The following is a 17,601-nucleotide window of genomic DNA, read 5'->3' on the forward strand; positions in this document are numbered from 1 at the left end:
CAAGATGTACACTTCAACATTTACATTTACGTTTGAATGACAAAAGTGGTCTTTGAGGACAGGGACAGGCCTCGCTTCCAGAACCTGCGGCTGGACCTTTCAGGATTCGAAATGTGTGATTTCCTCTGTTCCTTCTTTCCCCTCACTCCCCCAGACTCGACAAGTGCTGGAGGAACTGACTGAACTGCCTGTCATGGTGGAGCTGGCCAGTGACTTCTTGGACAGGAATACTCCGGTCTTCCGAGATGACGTCTGCTTTTTCATCAGCCAGTCAGGTAGGACAGCCACAGGAGGCCTCTGTGAGCCAGATTTTCTTTTTCTTCCTAGCACTTTCCCCACAGGTGCAGGGTCCACTTTTTTGGATCATCCGAATGTTGATCTGTTGGTTGTGACAGGAACTGACAGACCGGCTTGTCGCCCTAGCCTGACGTCATGGGCTGAGGGAGAGGGACTGGCCCACAGCGGCCCAGCTGGCCTTCCTGCCTGAGGCAGGACTAGAACTCTCAGTCGCCTGGTTTCTAGCCTGGAGCCTTGACCACTAGACCAAACTGGCTCTCCTCCTCTGTGAGCAAGATACGGGTTGAGAAAAACATGAGAAGAAAGTTCACCCAGATTCTTAGCAACTCACTTCACTCCTGGCTTGCATATAGGTTGTGCTAATAGTGAGTTTTGTGAGAGCCGGTTTGGTGTGATGGTGAAGGCGCCAGGCTAGAAACCGGGAGGGTGTGAGTTCTAGTCCCGCTTTAGGCACGGAGCCGGCTGGGTGACCCTGGGCCAGTCACTTTCTCTCAGCCCTAGGAAGGAGGCAATAGCAAACCTCTTCTGAAAAACCTTGCCAAGAAATCTGCAGGGGCGTGTCCAGGCAGTCTCCGAGAATTGGACACAGTTGAACGGATTTAAAAAAAAAGTGAGTTTAGCCCCCTCGGAGTTGGATATATGCAGGTTTTATGGGAGCAAAGTGTATTTCTTATTCAAGGTTCAGTGTTGAAAGCAAAGAAGAAAAGCTCTGTGAATATATTGAGTGGGAGAAAAAACTTTATGGTCAGTAGGGGACCTTTGGCCCTCTGATATGGATGGATTGTGACTGACGCCTTCTCTGGTTCTGGGCCAGGCTGACCAAGGCTGATGGAACCCAAAAACATCTGAAGAGGAGGGATCTGCAAGACGGGAGCAGCAGCAGCAGCATAATTGAAATTCTGCTCCTGTTGTACGGGCGCACGGGGCTTCCCATGCAAAGCTGTGCCCAGCATCTTGCAGATTTTGACACCCTCTCTCTACAGTTGCCCCTGATCTGAACCACAGTTCTCGAGTTCTAGGCTGGGGAATTCTGGGAGTTGAAGTCCACCCATGTCTTAAAGTTGCCAAGGTTGAGAAACCCTGGTCCAAGGTACTATATATCCCACTGTTGCTAGTGAGGTTAGGAATTTGGCTTCTGCACTAACAGATCTTCAGCACCCGGTGGGAGCGCCTTCCTGACTGTGACCACGTCCCTCTCTCTTGGCAGGGGAAACAGCCGACACGCTGATGGCCCTTCGGTACTGCAAGGAGCGGGGAGCCCTCACCGTGGGCATCACCAACACCGTTGGGAGCTCCATTTCACGGGAGACAGACTGTGGGGTGCATATCAACGCAGGGCCGGAGATTGGGGTGGCCAGTACAAAGGTGAGGGTCCCTGGCATCAAGAGAGTGCAGACACGGAGCTTGGTGTGAAGGCGCGCCAATCTTAGAACATCTTTATTCCAAGCGCTGGTGCTGATTGCTTCTGGCCCCTTCTGCTTTTCTTAGGGAGAGGAGTGGGGTCCCAGGAATTAGTTATTCCCCACCTGCATTCTGAAAAAGCCCCTGTTTTATGTATGGCCAGGTGAGGCAGGACAGGTGAGAAGAGTAACTCATAGAGTTAGTTTATGGCTGGACCAAAATTGAAAGCTGTCTTTCCCACCTCCAAACTCAAGCCCCATTCCATTCTCCCTGTCAGATGGACCATTCTTCTTCCACAGATCGCCCGGCTACAGGCTGTATCTCCTGCTCAGCTTCCTCCCTCCCTCTCTTCAGATCTCCAGTAGGTTCTCTGGGAATAGCCAGGAGGAAGCCCTGGTTAGCTTGTCCGGCCTTAGGGACGTTTCAAGTGTTGAGGCGTCTGTGATGGGCCCTTCCTCCCTTCTGCAAAGGTCTGGGACAGAAGAGGAATTCAGAGTCCCTCTGGATCTGTGTGGAGGGGGGTTGGGGGAACTGGGTGCCCATGGGCAATGGCCGCCCAAGGTTGGGTAACGTTTGAAAGCCAGAGGGTAGAGAGAAGAGGCTTTTGAAGGGAGGAGCGAAGGCCGTAATGAGCCATTTGGCAAGGCTTCAGTGTTTTTTTTAATTTGTCGGGCAGGTTTTTTTTAAAATTAGGCTAAATCTGTTTGGGTTGCTGTATATTTGTTGTGTGTCTCCCAGCTCAAAAAGGGTAAATGGGATTGGCATTTGATGGTGGAGTCGGAGATCTCTGGGGGCTTGAAAAAGAGGGAGGCGGCTGTGGCCAACTGCCCTGCCCTGACGGGAGGAGGCCTTTCTGTTTCCACCCCGCTCCCCGTGGGTTTCCTGCAGAAAGGCTCCCTTGGCAGGGGTACCCCCCACTCAGCCCAGGGGAAGGGGTTGAGCAGAGGACTGAAGACCCCCAGAACCCAAGCAGTCTAAGCCAGTTGAGCAGCGGTCCCCTCCTCCATCCCCCTAGGCAAAAGACGTGCCTCTTCAGAGGGAGGGGGCTGAATGTTCCCCCGCCTCTCATTATCTGGAGAAGAATGTAGTCCAGGCTCCATTTCTTCCCTCATTTTATGCCCTGCCTGATCTCCAAGGAGTTGAGCAAAGCCAATTTGATTCTGATCAGCTTGAAGCAGGAGTCTCGGAGGACTTGCATCTGCGAGGGGCTGTCATCCGGGCCTGACCAGCCCAAGACCAGCCTCCTGCCCTCGACATCTCCCGGGGGTGGGGGGAAGGTTATTGTCTGGATGGTGTTTTGGGGCAGTGTCAGCTCGCACTTCAGGCTTGGTGGCAGGGCTTTGTGCTGTCGGCGTTCCAGTCCTGTTGGCCAGGTCCCAAAATGGACAGATGTTGTGCATTGAATTATTTTCCCAGTTGAGATTACATTTCTGGAGGATGGAATCACTGCCTAGGATAAGAAATGGAAGTTAACTCAAACAATCCTTAGAAAGGCTGTCTCTATCAATAAAGAGGAAAAGGGAACAAACGGAACGGAGCAGAAGGACGATGTGCCCTTTGCAGGCCAAAATGTGTCAGTAGAGACCGAGGGTGCTTGAGGGATCTGGGTTTCTAGGGAGAACCTCTCTCCCTGGATTAGCCTTGCGATTCCAACGATCTAACGAGCAGGAGGTCTCCTCCTTGTTGCAGTCTGGCATGCCTCCTGCAAGGAAAATTTCCTGTTCTCTCCATTCAACCACCCAGAGTCCCCCTTTTTGGGGGAGATGGGTGGTGATATAAATTTGAAAAATAAATAAATGAACAAAATAAAGAGCAGGCTCTTGAGAAGAGAGACATGTCCACCTTTATCCTGGGGCGGGGGGTAGATTCTCCTTTGTCTCTGCAGTGCAGGTTCTTAGACAGGCAGTTAATTCTCTTCTCCCACGTGCTCTTCTCATGCACAAACTTGGCTAGAAAAGGGGAAAAGAGCAAAAATGCAGAAACCGTTGGGCTGCTGGTTAGAGTCTTTATTCCCTTCAGACTTTTTCTAGGGAGCGGGCTAAACCAAATTCAGGGTTTGCACAACATACACACCTGTGCATACATACCCACGGACCTTCCTGTCAGAAGACTGGAAGATGCTATGGATGTCCTTCATCCCTGTTTGGTCACTAGCCCATCTGCAGATCTCATCCAATGTGTCAGTCAGGTAGTCCAATGTATTTCAATTAAGGATCAGAAACAAATGGAAATAAAGGCATATTTAAATACCAGTAATGTAAACGTTGCCAAAAGAGGGAGAGATGAACACGTTACTCAAGGGAACTTGAGTTCACTTGGCAAATAGAGACAGCAGCTGTGCCAAGCTTCGCATCATTACGTGCCACCATTTTTTCTTCTCTGATAAAAGAAAACTAACACAAAATTCATCGTACCAACCTGGGATGTGTAAGACCAAAGGCAAATTGTGAAAGGGACAGTGTAACAATGCATTATTCTGTTGGGGGATTCTGTCTTCCATCTTTTCCAAGAATTCTGGAATGATACTCTTGTTCTTGAAGAGGATCTCCACTCTCTCTGTTGGGTCAGAAGCCTTATTGTTAGGGTAGTCACAGGTACCAGTCTTTAGGTGGGGGCAAGAGACCAGGGGGGCTGGCCTCCTCACACATTTGGCAGGCTTGGTTTTCTGAGCTTCTGAGGGGAGGGTTTTGTTTTTTTTAATTGTGCCACGTCTATCTTAGAAATCTGGATTCAGCTCTCACTGCCCCCTCAGGGATGCACCCTCAACATCCCAACAGCATGGGCCTTCAAAGTCACTTCTGCTCTTCTTTCATCTTCTTGATAGGTGGGGAGCTGATGGTATCTTCTTCCCAAGCCCATCCATACCTTATAAAAGTCTGATTTAGAAAGTGTTAGGTATGCCCAAGCCTCTAAAATACTGTATGTGGACCAATCTCAGGAGTCCCAAATGCATCTCCTTCCTTGCAACTGCCTTTGGGAATGCCTGGATGAGATGCCTGGCATACATTAGCCCAACATGGAGATGTAGCTGGAGGTAAAGCAAGAATAGTTGCCAGTTGCTTTCTAAAATCAATTCAAGGTGTGGGTAGCTTGTAAAGCAATAAAGGGGCTGTGGGCAGGAAACCTGAGGGGCTTCCTGCCACCCCCACCTATACTCTTGACAGTGTGTGGAGATATATAACCGGAAGTAGTGGGACCCCCGATGCAGAGCCATGGTGACCTCCCTCCCTTTGGGGAGTCATGTCCATTTTTCTGGGATGCTTAAATTTGGATTGTTGCCCACTTCCACCTCTAGGATTCTGCAGTGCTAGGACCTAGGAAGGGGGCCCTTCTGAAGCAACCCCCCCCCCCCCCCCCGCAAAGGCCTGCTTCTTGGCCAAGCTCCCCATTCTGTGTCTCTAGAGAGGAAGTTGATGTTTTCCCATTTGGTTTTCTGTCTTGTGAAGTAAAATTGTAGTTATATTGATGTTTATAAGCGGTAGTCTTAATCTCTTTTAAGCTAGGTTTTTAATTTACTTTGAACGACCTTTCTTCACACGAATGGCAGGCGATAAGTCTAACTAACAACAATAACAGCATAGCTTAGCTTCTTACGATCGCTCCATTCCCGATGATGAAGAATGGAGGAGATGGCTGGTCCTTCAGGCACGTACCACTCCTGGGAGTCCTCCTGAACTGCTTTAAGGCATTACGAGGTTCTGCTTAATTGGGTGCATTGTTTTCCCCTTTTCTGTAGGCCTATACAAGCCAGTTCGTCTCCCTCGTGATGTTTGCGCTCATGATGTGCGACGACAGAATCTCCATGCAAGAGCGGAGGAAAGAAATCATGCAGGGCCTCAAGTTGTTGCCGGGTGGGTACGGAGGACCAGTAAGGTGGTTTTAATTGTTTTCATTTTATTCCTAAGAGTTTCGCCTTTTGCTTTAACTTGTAAGCCGCCCAGAGTCACATAGGTATGTGAGATGCTATATACATTTCGATCAATCAGCCAACCAACGTGGGAGCTTGGTGGGAGGAGGCAAACAGACTGGTGTGTTCTCAGCGCAGTCAGGGGTGAGCCAAGGAAGATGGACTGTCCTTGCGGAAGGGATGGGAGAGCTGTTAAGGAGGGCCTCGGAGAAGAGATTATCCAGCGTGAGAAAGGGATTCAGAATTACCCCACCTTGATTTTGTCTGATGGGGCGGAGAGAAACTTGGAAGGGATGTCAGGCATCTGTTCTTCGGACTTACTCCAAGAAAGAGCATCCCTGGAATCCCGGCTGGGCCTCTTTCTGGACCTGGCCTATCCTGAAGGGCTGCTGGCAGAGGACCGGACGAGGAGTGGAGGGGGACAGTCTCTCTTACATTGGGGAAAGTCGTGCTGCAATCTTTCTAACCAGTTCTGGTCTGGGAAAGGCGAGAAGACCCTTCAGCCACTGCACTCAAAGGCCACTGGGCAGCCTGCCAGAGCCAGAGGCCCACCCCTGTCACTGACCAACCAGGGGACCATCCCCTGGCTTTATTTCTGTGTCCAGCGTCATCTTTTAAGACACAGCGGTCAGTTGTGGCATCCTTGTGAAAGGTCCAGTGTGCCAGGCAGCCATGAATTCCCCATTAACTGTCTTTTGCGCTGATCCTCTTTGTAGAATTCCTCCCCCGCCCCCCTTTTGCTCCCTGGAAAATGGTTTGCTGAGTGATGGTGACCTTGCTGGTGTGGTCCACCAGTTCAGAACCACTGCTGTCGGGGTCAAAGGTCACCCTGGCCTAAGGGGTTAGACCTCTGCGCCACAGCTGTAGATGAGGTGGTGCGGTTCTTTTAACATTCACGCATTACAGAGCATGTTGTTTTAGGCAGGGGTGTTCAGTACATGGACCATCACTGTCGTTGACTGCCATTGCCGTTACTTCTTGCCATTGGCCATGTTGGCTAAGCAATGGGAGTTGGGATTTACCAACATTTGGAGGGTCACAGGTTGCCCATCCCTGGTTGCCAGGGAAGATTTCAGGAGTGTCTTTCCACCCTGTGCTCAGGTCTTATGAGCCAGGAGCAAACGAACAGTGATGTTCTCTATTTCAAACACTGCCCTATCAGCTGATAGGTGTGTGGGGCAATTGCCCACTTGCAGAGTTTGGAAAGAGCAGGACGAAATGGAGGGCAGTAACCTTTATAACTTCAGCAAAGGATCATTACCTTGTCGTGGTGCTGGAGCTTCAGCACCTCAATGATGCCATGAGCTAAACCGTGAAGGGCCACCCAAGACGGGAAGGTCGTGACAGAGAGGTCAGACTAAATGCGATCCCTGGGGAAGGTAATGGCAACCCCCCCCAGTATTCTTGCCGTGAAAACTAAATGGATCAGCACAACCAGAGATATGTCGGTGTACCATCAGAAGATGAGACCCCCAGGTCGGAAGATGGTCAAAATGCTACTGGGAACAGAGGATGAGTTCAACTAGCCCCAGACGTGATGACGCAGCTAGCTCAAAGCCGAAAGGACGGCTAGCGGCCAACGGTGCTGGTGGTGAACGGCGAATCCGATGTTCTAAGGATCAACACACCATTGGAACCTGGAATGTAAGATCTATGAGCCAGGGCAAATTGGATGTGGTTATTGGTGAGATGTCAAGATTAAAGATAGACATTCTGGGCGTCAGTGAACTGAAATGGACTGGAATGGGCCACTTCACATCAAATGACCACCAGATCTACTACTGTGGACAAGAGGACCACAGAAGAAATGGAGTAGCCTTCATAATTAATAGTAAAGTGGCTAAAGCAGTGCTTGGATACAATCCAAAAACGATAGAATTATCTCAATTCGAATTCAGGGCAAGCCATCTAACATCACAGTGATCCAAATATACGCCCCAACCACAGATGCTGAAGAAGCTGAAGTAGAGCAGTTCTATGAGGATCTGCAGCACCTACTGGACAACACACCTAAAAGAGACGTTATTTTCATCACGGGAGACTGGAATGCTAAGGTGGGCAGTCAAATGACACCTGGAATTACAGGTAAGCATGGTCTGGGTGAACAAAACGAAGCAGGACATAGGCTGATAGAATTTTGCCAAGACAACTCACTCTGCATAACAAACACTCTCTTCCAACAACCTAAGAGACGGCTTTATACATGGACTTCACCAGATCGACAACACCGAAATCAGATTGACTACATCCTTTGCAGCCAAAGATGGCGGTAAAAACAAGACCTGGAGCTGACTGTAGTTCAGATCACGAACTTCTTCTTGCACAATTTAGGATCAGACTAAAGAGATTAGGGAAGACCCACAGATCAGCTAGATATGAGCTCACTAATATTCCTAGGGAATATGCAGTGGAGGTGAAGAATAGATTTAAGGGACTGGACTTAGTAGATAGGGTCCCGGAAGAACCATGGACAGAAGTTTGCAACATTGTTCAGGAGGCGGCAACAAAATACATCCCAAAGAAAGAGAAAACCAAGAAGGCAAAATGGCTGTCTGCTGAGACACTAGAAGTAGCCCAAGAAAGAAGGAAAGCAAAAGGCAACAGAGATAGGGGGAGATATGCCCAATTAAATGCAAAATTCCAGAGGTTAGCCAGAAGAGATAAGGAATTATTTTTAAACAAGCAACGCGTGGAAGTGGAAGAAGACAATAGAATAGGAAGGACAAGAGACCTCTTCCAGAAAATTAGAAACATTGGAGGTAAATTCCAGGCCAAAATGGGTATGATCAAAAACAAAGATGGCAAGGACCTAACAGAAGAAGAAGAGATCAAGAAAAGGTGGCAAGAATATACAGAAGACCTGTATAGGAAGGATAACAATATCGGGGATAGCTTTGACGGTGTGGTCAGTGAGCTAGAGCCAGACATCCTGAAGAGTGAGGTTGAGTGGGCCTTAAGAAGCATTGCTAATAACAAGGCAGCAGGAGACGACGGCATCCCAGCTGAACTGTTCAAAATCTTGCAAGATGATGCTGTCAAGGTAATGCATGCTATATGCCAGCAAATTTGGAAAACACAAGAATGGCCATCAGACTGGAAAAAATCAACTTATATCCCCATACCAAAAAAGGGAAACACTAAAGAATGTTCAAACTATCGAACAGTGACACTCATTTCACATGCCAGTAAGGTAATGCTCAAGATCCTGCAAGGTAGACTTCAACAGTTCATGGAGCGAGAATTGCCAGATGTACAAGCTGGGTTTAGAAAAGGCAGAGGAACTAAATTGCCAATATCCGCTGGATAATGGAAAAAGCCAGGGAGTTTCAGAAAAAGATCTATTTCTGTTTTATTGACTATTCTAAAGCCTTTGACTGTGTGGACCATAACAAATTGTGGCAAGTTCTTAGTGGTATGGGGATACCAAGTCATCTTGTATGCCTCCTGAAGAATCTGTATAACGACCAAGTAGCTACAGTAAGAACAGACCACGGAACAACGGACTGGTTTAAGATTGGGAAAGGAGTACGGCAGGGCTGTATACTCTCACCCTACCTATTCAACTTGTACACAGAACACATCATGCGACAAGCTGGGCTTGAGGAATCCAAGGCTGGAGTTAAAATCGCTGGAAGAAACATTAACAATCTCAGATATGCAGATGATACCACTTTGATGGCTGAAAGTGAAGAGGAACTGAGGAGCCTTATGATGAAGGTGAAAGAAGAAAGTGCAAAAGCTGGTTTGCAGCTAAACCTCAAAAAAACCAAGATTATGGCAACCAGCTTGACTGATAACTGGCAAATAGAGGGAGAAAACATAGAGGCAGTGAAAGACTTTGTATTCCTAGGTGCGAAGATGACTGCAGATGCTGACTGCAGTCAGGAAATCAGAAGACGCTTAATCCTTGGGAGAAGAGCAATGACCAATCTCGATAAAATAGTCAAGAGCAGAGACTTCACACTGACAACAAAGGTCCGCCTAGTTAAAGCAATGGTGTTCCCCGTAGTAACATATGGCTGCGAGAACTGGACCATGAGGAAGGCTGAGAGAAGGAAGATCGATGCTTTGGAACTGTGGTGTTGGAGGAAAATTCTGAGAGTGCCTTGGACTGCAAGAAGATCCAACCAGTCCATCCTCCAGGAAATAAAGCCAGACTGCTCACTTGAGGGAACGATATTAAAGGCAAAACTGAAATACTCTGGCCACATAATGAGAAGACAGGACACCCTGGAGAAGATGCTGATGCTGGGGAGAGTGGAGGGCAAGAGGAAGAGGGGCCGACCAAGGGCAAGATGGATGGATGATATTCTGGAGGTGACGGACTCATCCCTGGGGGAGCTGGGAGTGTTGACGACTGACAGGAAGCTCTGGCGTGGGCTGGTCCATGAAGTCACGAAAAGTCGCAAGCGACTAAACGAATAAACAACAACAACCTTTATAAGGGTAGAGAGTGAGGTGAAGCTAATTATTTGAGTGGAAGGGAATTTGAGAAGGCGTTCTTTGCTCCTAACTGAGTCTCCCTTGGGTGAAGGGGCAGTTGCTGAAAGCCAGTCACTGAATTGGGAAAGCAGGCATGTGGGGCTTGGTTTGGGAGATGCTGTCACAGCTGATGTAGTGGAAATCTCTCCCAACTTTACTCGCTTTGGACCTGACTGGACCAGAGGGCAAGAACTGAAAAGTTGGGAAGGGGAGTTGGAAGATGGGTATTTAGGACAGAATGAGGGATCTACTGGCCTACCACTTCCCACCCCACTATCCAGCAGTGGTGATTCTGATCTACTCAGCTTGTGCTGAGGAGCTTCAACATGCAAGTGGAGGCTGCATATTGAAAGAGGCTGAGAACTTCATGTCTCCTACGGATATCTTAAAACTTCATGTCCCTATGGATATCCTAGAACTTCATATCTCCTATGGATGTTTCAGCATTACAGCATCTCTGCAGAATGACAGTGAGAGACTCTCCCTTTGGAAGGTAGCTGGGAATCTAGAGAGGAGAGGAGAGGAGAGGGGAGTCCCACATGAACATTATGAACACACCTGACACACTTGACAGGCTCTGGACTGGAGAAGGCTGGAATAGGGTGGGATCTGATAAGAACCTTCCCTTGAGATAGGTGACCCTATTATTTTTGCAGGGTAGGTACCCCAGGAGCCAAGCATGGATCCAGAGAGATTGAAACAGTTCACCATGTGCTACTGTAGTGTAAATTTGGTAGGGATATTTGGAATAGTTAGACTTCATTCCTGCTGCGTCAGGAGGAAGCACAGATAATTATTTACGTAAACGCTCTTCTCAGGTATGAAACCATCACCTGAATGGTACTTAAATTTTCTGTTGCCACAATGAAAACGGGGCAGAAGCTGATGCCCGCCTGAACGCTGTTGTTTTTCCTTTTAAATTAAATTGTTATGCAATGTGCTGGTTGTTGATTGAAACAAAATTGATTGAAGATTGAAGATGGGACTGGAGGCTGTAAGGATCAGGATGGGGAGAAGGAGCTGCCAGGTGTGATGTAAGGCAAATAACAGCCTAAGCGAGATGGATTGGCTGTTGATTCGGAAGACTGCTAAATCCAGGGCAAAGCCACCTTTAGCTCCAGTTGGGGTTAGACTCTCCCAGAAGTAGCTGGTCTGCAACTCAAGGGTTCTCCTGGACCTGAGGCGCCTGCTGGAAGAACCGATGAAGTGGCTTGGCCCTGCGCTGGCTGGTGCACTGGCTCTGGCCTCCCCTGTAGCAGGAGGCATGGCGACAGTCACCCCTGCCCTCTTTGCCTCACGCTCGGATGGTCGTTATTTGCCCAGTGTGGGACTGCCCTTGAAGTCTAGCCAGAAGTTGCAGCTGGAAGAAAACGTACCTGTCTGCATATCAATGAGAATCATACCCCGATACTGCAGAAGCTTCCTTGATCGCCAGTTTGTTTCCAGGTGTAATTCAAAGTCCTGGAGTAACACATGAGGGCCTACATGGTTGGGGCCTGGTTGTCTACAAGAGTGCTTGCCTCAGGCAAGCTGGCATGTTCACTCCCCATACGAAGGGGCTTGGGGGGACCATTCTGTGCTGGGTCTCCCCTCTTTGGCACAGCTACCCCAAGAAAGGCGATCTGCACCCTCACTCGGATTGCAGACAGAAGAAAGCAATCCCCAGCCCTTGTTTTAAAAACCAGCGTCCCAATCCTGTGGCTGCAGGTTCTGCCTATAACACACCCGTTACTTTGCTGTGTTTTATTCCAGCTTTGTAAAGGCGGTGGCCCTTTCAAAGCGATGTTCAAACATCTCTGAACATTCAGTAACTCGTCAGTTGTCCATTTCTGAAGCATTGTCTCCTCTTGCTGCTTTCGACAGACTTGATTAAAGAAGTGCTGAGCATGGACGACGAGATCCAGAAGTTGGCCACGGAGCTCTACCACCAGAAGTCCGTCCTCATTATGGGGCGGGGCTATCACTATGCAACGTGCCTCGAAGGCGCCCTGGTGAGTAGCATTGCACCTTCTTGCAGCTGCACCTTCTTGAAAATGAAGAGTTGCAATTACACAAATTGGGGGAAGAGATGCTCCTAACCCCTTGTGGCAGGCAGATAAAGCGGGGTGAAAGAAAAGCCTGCCAAAAGCTGACATCCAGAACCATGTAGGGGCACTAAAGACCAGGATGTGAACAGATTTTAAATCCAAGCTAAGGACTTAAACTCAGCCCAGGCAGCTGGCTGTATCTGAGGATGCTTCCTTTCGTAGCAAAACCTGAGACGTGGGCACCCAGCAGCACTGCTCCTCCTCTGAATTTATCTGCAGTCTCCCCTGAGGCTTTGCAGATACAAGGATGAGCTGGGCAGGTGTATCTGTGGGGTGGGGGTGGGAGTCAAGATGGTGGCCATGCCCTCCAGGCCCCACCCCTTTTTTACATTGGTTGTCGGCGCAGGGCAAGGCTTTGACCGTGCAATCACCATTTGACCTTTTTTGACACCCCCTCCCCTTCCAGACACCCCTGCTTCTGGAATGATAAGAAAGCCATCCCAGATATCCCTCATTTCAGAACGGGTCTTATGCAGGACAAGCTTTATCCAGAAGCGTCCTCTGGGTGGGCCGGTTCACCAAGCGTTGGGGGTGGGGCACAGTCCAGACAATGGCGTCTTCTGCGCGTGACCCTCCTGGGTCTTCCTGTGGCTGCTTTGATCTTTCTCGTTCAAGTCTATTCAGCAGGAGAAAAAAGGAAAGGTTTTGGCTGATCCTGTGAGGAAACCTTAACACATGCATGGCGTTCTTCCTTCGCTGTTTCCCTTTTTCTCAGGAGGGAGAAAGCTAAGGGGAGGGGCCCATCTTTTGTTCAATGAATTTTGCGCACGAGCTCCCCACGCGACTTCCTCTTCACGAATAGCAGACCACCTGAAACATCTAGAATGGGGGGAAACCTTGGTTCTCGACTAAGGCAGCTGAGATTAACCAAGTGCTCCTTCTGCTTAGAAAATCAAAGAGATCACCTACATGCACTCCGAAGGCATCCTGGCTGGGGAACTGAAGCACGGTCCCCTCGCCCTGGTGGATAAGCTCATGCCCGTGATCATGATCATCATGAGGGATAACACCTACGCCAAGTGCCAGAACGCGCTACAGCAAGTGATTGCGCGGCAGGTGAGCCAAGGGGCCTGTGGGACTGCTGGAAGGGCTTCCCCATGTCTTTCTTCCTTGGGAATACTGTGTGGGGAAATGATTTTTAAAGTCAGTTTCAGCTGGGAAATTACCTGCTTTCTGATGAAAAACTGGGCAGACAGCTGACAAAATAAAGCAGATCCTCCCCTCATACAGAGGAAGGAGCTTATTTCTGCTGGGGGAGACCCACATGGGAGCTTCTTGGTGGCTGTGGACTTGTCTGTAATCTTTCAGCCCAACATTTCCAAGTGGGTTCTTTTGTGAGGATAAAATTGGAGGAGGGAATATAATACAGGCAGTCCTTGTGTAATGACCACTTGTTCAGCAACCATTCGAACTTAAAACAGTGCGAAATGAGTGGTAGTTACAACCAGACCTTGTACTTACGGCTGTTGCAGTGTCCCTGCGGTCACAAGATTGCGATCCGGGTGCTCGGTGCCCAGCTTGCGATTGCGTCGCAGCATCCTGTGGTCACGTGGTCACAGTTTGTGACCTTCCCTGCTGGCTTCCCAGAAGCAAAGTCAGTGGGGAAGCTGGCAGGAAGTCAGAAGTTGCAGTCACATGAGGTCCTCGCTTAACCATGGCAACCGGGACTGCCAGAACGGCCATCGCTAAGCGGCGCAGTCACGTGGGTTTTTGACTTAGGACTGTGTTGCTTAACGATGGAATTTCCGATCTCAATTAGCTTTGTTGAATGAGGACCACCTGTATACATGGTCTTGAGCCCCTGAGAAAAATGGCAATATGCACCAACAGTGAATGGGTGAAGAAGCACTTTCTCCTGCAACAATTTAATTTTGTTCCCTTAAGCAAAATGTGTGCACGCAAAGGTGTCCGTGGGAGGGGCGGGCGTCAAAAAAGTCAAGGTGGCAGGCACGTCTTTTGACTTTTTTGACCCCTGCCCCCATGGGTGGCCCCTGTGCCAGTCTTTGAGGCTAGATTGAGTTCCTGAAGACATCTCCGTTCCACTCTCTTTTTTTCTTGGATCCTTGCAGGGGCGGCCTGTTGTGATTTGTGATAAGGAAGATATTGAGACCATCAAAAATAACAAGCGAACCATCAAGGTCCCCCATTCTGTGGACTGTCTGCAGGGGATCCTGAGTGTGATTCCTTTACAGCTGCTGGCTTTCCATCTTGCGGTTCTCAGAGGCTACGATGTAAGTTACAGCTCTTCAGGACTCTTTCTCCCTGTCCCTAAAGGCCTTTTCCTCCCAGCTGGCCCAGGGAGGTCAATTGTATGACATCTGGCTGGCCGTGAGAACATTCCATGCCTCCCCAGCGCACTTCAGTCTGTATGATGTTAGGGTTCGGTGGATCCGACAGATTACTGGGGATCAGCTAGGCTAAATGCAAGAGTGGGGGTTCATGGCTTCTGAACTAAGCCAGGGTTGAGGAACCATCAAGTATCCTTAATCCCTACTGTGACAAAGGTTTCAAAAGGTTTTATATCATTTTCATTCTTTCAGGTTGACTTTCCAAGAAACTTGGCCAAATCTGTCACCGTGGAATGAGATGCTCGGCCAAGGTTGGCAAGAGATTCCCTCCCCTCCACTTTTGGTACCGAAAAATGCTGATTTTAAACGTTCTCCTTTGATCAATTCTTACTTCCAATGTAGAAAAATCTTTATAATTGTTGCATTTGTGATAGGAGTTGAATCCATGAGCTCTCTTGGTAGCATTGTTCAGTGGCAGCGATGTCAAGAGTACTGTTTTTTCCTTTAAAAAAAAATTGTTATTGTAATCCTCGTCAGTTATATAGTTAAATTGCATCATTTCCTAGTTATCTGTAGGACATTCAGAGTGGTGAGCTCTTGCAGGGATGGAAATGAAGTCGCTAGTGACATGATAAAGGCCTGAGAGACTGGCCACCTTCTTTTCCCTAAGTGCTCCTTTGCCACCGTCGGGAGAATCCAGGTGGGGTTTATTGGCTTCAGAGCTTCTGCTGGCCAATGCCCTCTGGCATTCCCTTCAGCAGTCCACATTTGTGCAGTTTGCCAGAAAGATCCCCAAGGCATTGATTCTGTGAGCTTTATGCTTTCCAGCCAACTCCATGCTGTGTAACCTTGATTGCACAGGCCTGCATTTTGGAGTTTGGTGCCACGCCTTTAGGCCTTGCAAAAAGGTGTGAAAATAACCCCAGTTCCTAAACAGAACAAGAGGTCTGCATAGCTGGTCCTTCTGAGATGAAGGCCCTGTCCCAGTATTTAATGGGAACCAAGTCAAATGACTGTAGGGCGGCTTAACCTTGGCATTTTTATCTGAGGAGCGGAGAATTCACTGTTCTCCAGACAGGGTAGACTTCCATTTTTCAAGGAACGTCTTTTTCAATGCATTAAAGACAAGCGCCAACATTTGAAGATGCAGTGAGGAAAAAGGTGTCTTGAATTTGTGTGGCTGAGCAAGAACAGGCACCTTGGCCGTGCAGCTCTTTCATCCTCCTCCTGCTTCCCCTGAGCTGTGAATGTGTGTGGCAAAAATGGAGTCAGAACAGATGTCCTCCAGTGAATCTGGGTAACCAGCAATGGAGGCCTGGAGGTTTTCCCATCATCTGTGATGTAAGCAAGATTCACATTAACCATGGGGTAGGGATGAACAAGGGAGCTGTTTTTCCATCTGAACATGCTTTAGGTGAGAGACCTTCTGGTCTGCTCTGTGTAGCATTCTCATTCCTGATAAAAAGAGGGAAAATGTCTGCAAATTTTGAGTTGGACGTTTATTGGGGAAGGGCCTCAGTGAAATATGGATACACTTTTATACTTCAAGGTCCCATCCCTCTCCGATCATCTGAAATGGACAGAATTTCTTTCAGTCCAAATAGATTTGCTTTGAACAATCTTTTAAACTAGACCAGCCCTCCGTTTTTCTGGGTATTATGCTGATACTTCTATGGTCAGTAAGAGAGCTAAAACGATTCTAAAATAACTATAGTGGGAATAATGCAGAAGGGAAGACATACAATATGAGGAGAGGACCAAAGATAGGCCTCTTGGCCAAATAGATGCATCAGGAAGGATCATACAGCTCTGAAATCTGCAGAGGATGCAAACATAATAAAAATCTAGGTTGACCAAATCATGCCACTCTTCAACTTCTCATTAGTTAGTGGGACAGAGATGGCATTAAAAAGGCTTTCGTTTGTGTACTTCTAGAGTGGAGAAAAGGCAAGTTGCACAGAGACTCAACAGAAATTTTAAAAATGTCAGAATGCAGAGGTAAGCTGACTCTCAGCTTGTTCTCAGCACCCTTTTATTGGATGAGAAATAAATATCCTGATGGGGTGATACCGGGAGATGGTGACCTTCCTCCTGCCTCCCTCACTGTGCAGTAGAGGGGAAAGATGACCGCCAGCATCCATTAGTTGGAAGCTGTCTAATTTAAGGACCGCCTGTTTACAGCGTGCCTGGTCAGCTCACCATAAAATGATGCTTTCCGTTTATGAAAGAAGTTGTAGTTTGTAGTTACTGGTGAACACTGGATAGTTCGGAAATTTATTATAGAGAGAGGTTACTTTGCAAATGTTGGTGTTTGTGTGATGTCCAGGCGCTTGTTCTCCATCCTTCTCAGTGGCTGCTGGATTCCCCATCTGAGCTGCCCGTAACACAGTGAAGAGCCTTAGGATGGTTGGAGGGGGCTCTTCACTCAGCTTGGCCTGTGCTACTCTGTCTGTTGGGGAAGCACACTCCATGGAGAATGTGCCGGACAGGAGAAATAAGGCCACACTTAGTTCCAGAAGCCACATCATATGCAAGGCTAAACATGAGGCCAATCCATAAGGGAAGGTCCGTAGACATCTACCTGCTTCGCTTTCTACCTGGAGCGTTCCCCCTGCTGCCAGCCCACCCACCCTCGGCCCCGGAGCACCACAGCCCTATCGAGGGGATCCCCTGGAACGCCACACGAGCCAGATCCCTTGCCCCATGGCCAGCCTCCTCCGTGGCACATTGCCCTGTTTCCCCTGCCTCTTGATGACAATGGAGGCAACTCACTACTGGTTTGGGCTGAGCAAAGTGAGCATGTCTGTGTAAAACTGGAATACCTGGGCAATCATTCCCTTTTCTCTTTGCTTTCTTTGAATGTACATATTCCGCTTGTCTTGGTTGATGGGACCACGGTTCGTTGTGTGTGTAACTTTATCCTATAAATTGTTCTCTAGACTTTGTTTTTTGTACCTGGCTCTTTGAATAAAAACAAGTGTGTAATCTTCCGTACTCAAGCATCCTTGATCATTAGCGTTCCTCCAGTGACAAGTGCCACCCATAACGACCCAGGTTTGGTTTTAGGTGTGTTTTGGTAAAAATTGTGAAAATTAAAGAGGGCTGTTTGGTTGGGCCTGCATTTAATTCTGACCCTGAT

General features: G+C 48.4%; 1 protein-coding gene across 2 annotated transcripts in view; it reads left to right on the forward strand.

Annotated features, from left to right (window-relative positions):
* Positions 1-16,755, forward strand: part of GFPT1 (glutamine--fructose-6-phosphate transaminase 1) — a 49,180-nt gene extending 32,425 nt beyond the window's left edge. For both annotated transcript variants that reach the window (XM_063311504.1, XM_063311505.1), the window contains 7 exons: positions 155-275; positions 1,505-1,662; positions 5,435-5,549; positions 11,951-12,078; positions 13,063-13,230; positions 14,244-14,405; positions 14,715-16,755. In XM_063311504.1, coding sequence (XP_063167574.1) covers positions 155-275; positions 1,505-1,662; positions 5,435-5,549; positions 11,951-12,078; positions 13,063-13,230; positions 14,244-14,405; positions 14,715-14,759 — 897 coding nt within the window. In that variant the 3' untranslated portion in view covers positions 14,760-16,755. The remainder of the gene's footprint in view (positions 1-154; positions 276-1,504; positions 1,663-5,434; positions 5,550-11,950; positions 12,079-13,062; positions 13,231-14,243; positions 14,406-14,714) is intronic.
* Positions 16,756-17,601: the final 846 nt, after the last annotated feature.

Source organism: Candoia aspera, chromosome 9, assembly GCF_035149785.1.
Source record: "Candoia aspera isolate rCanAsp1 chromosome 9, rCanAsp1.hap2, whole genome shotgun sequence".
Classification (NCBI taxonomy): domain Eukaryota; kingdom Metazoa; phylum Chordata; class Lepidosauria; order Squamata; family Boidae; genus Candoia; species Candoia aspera.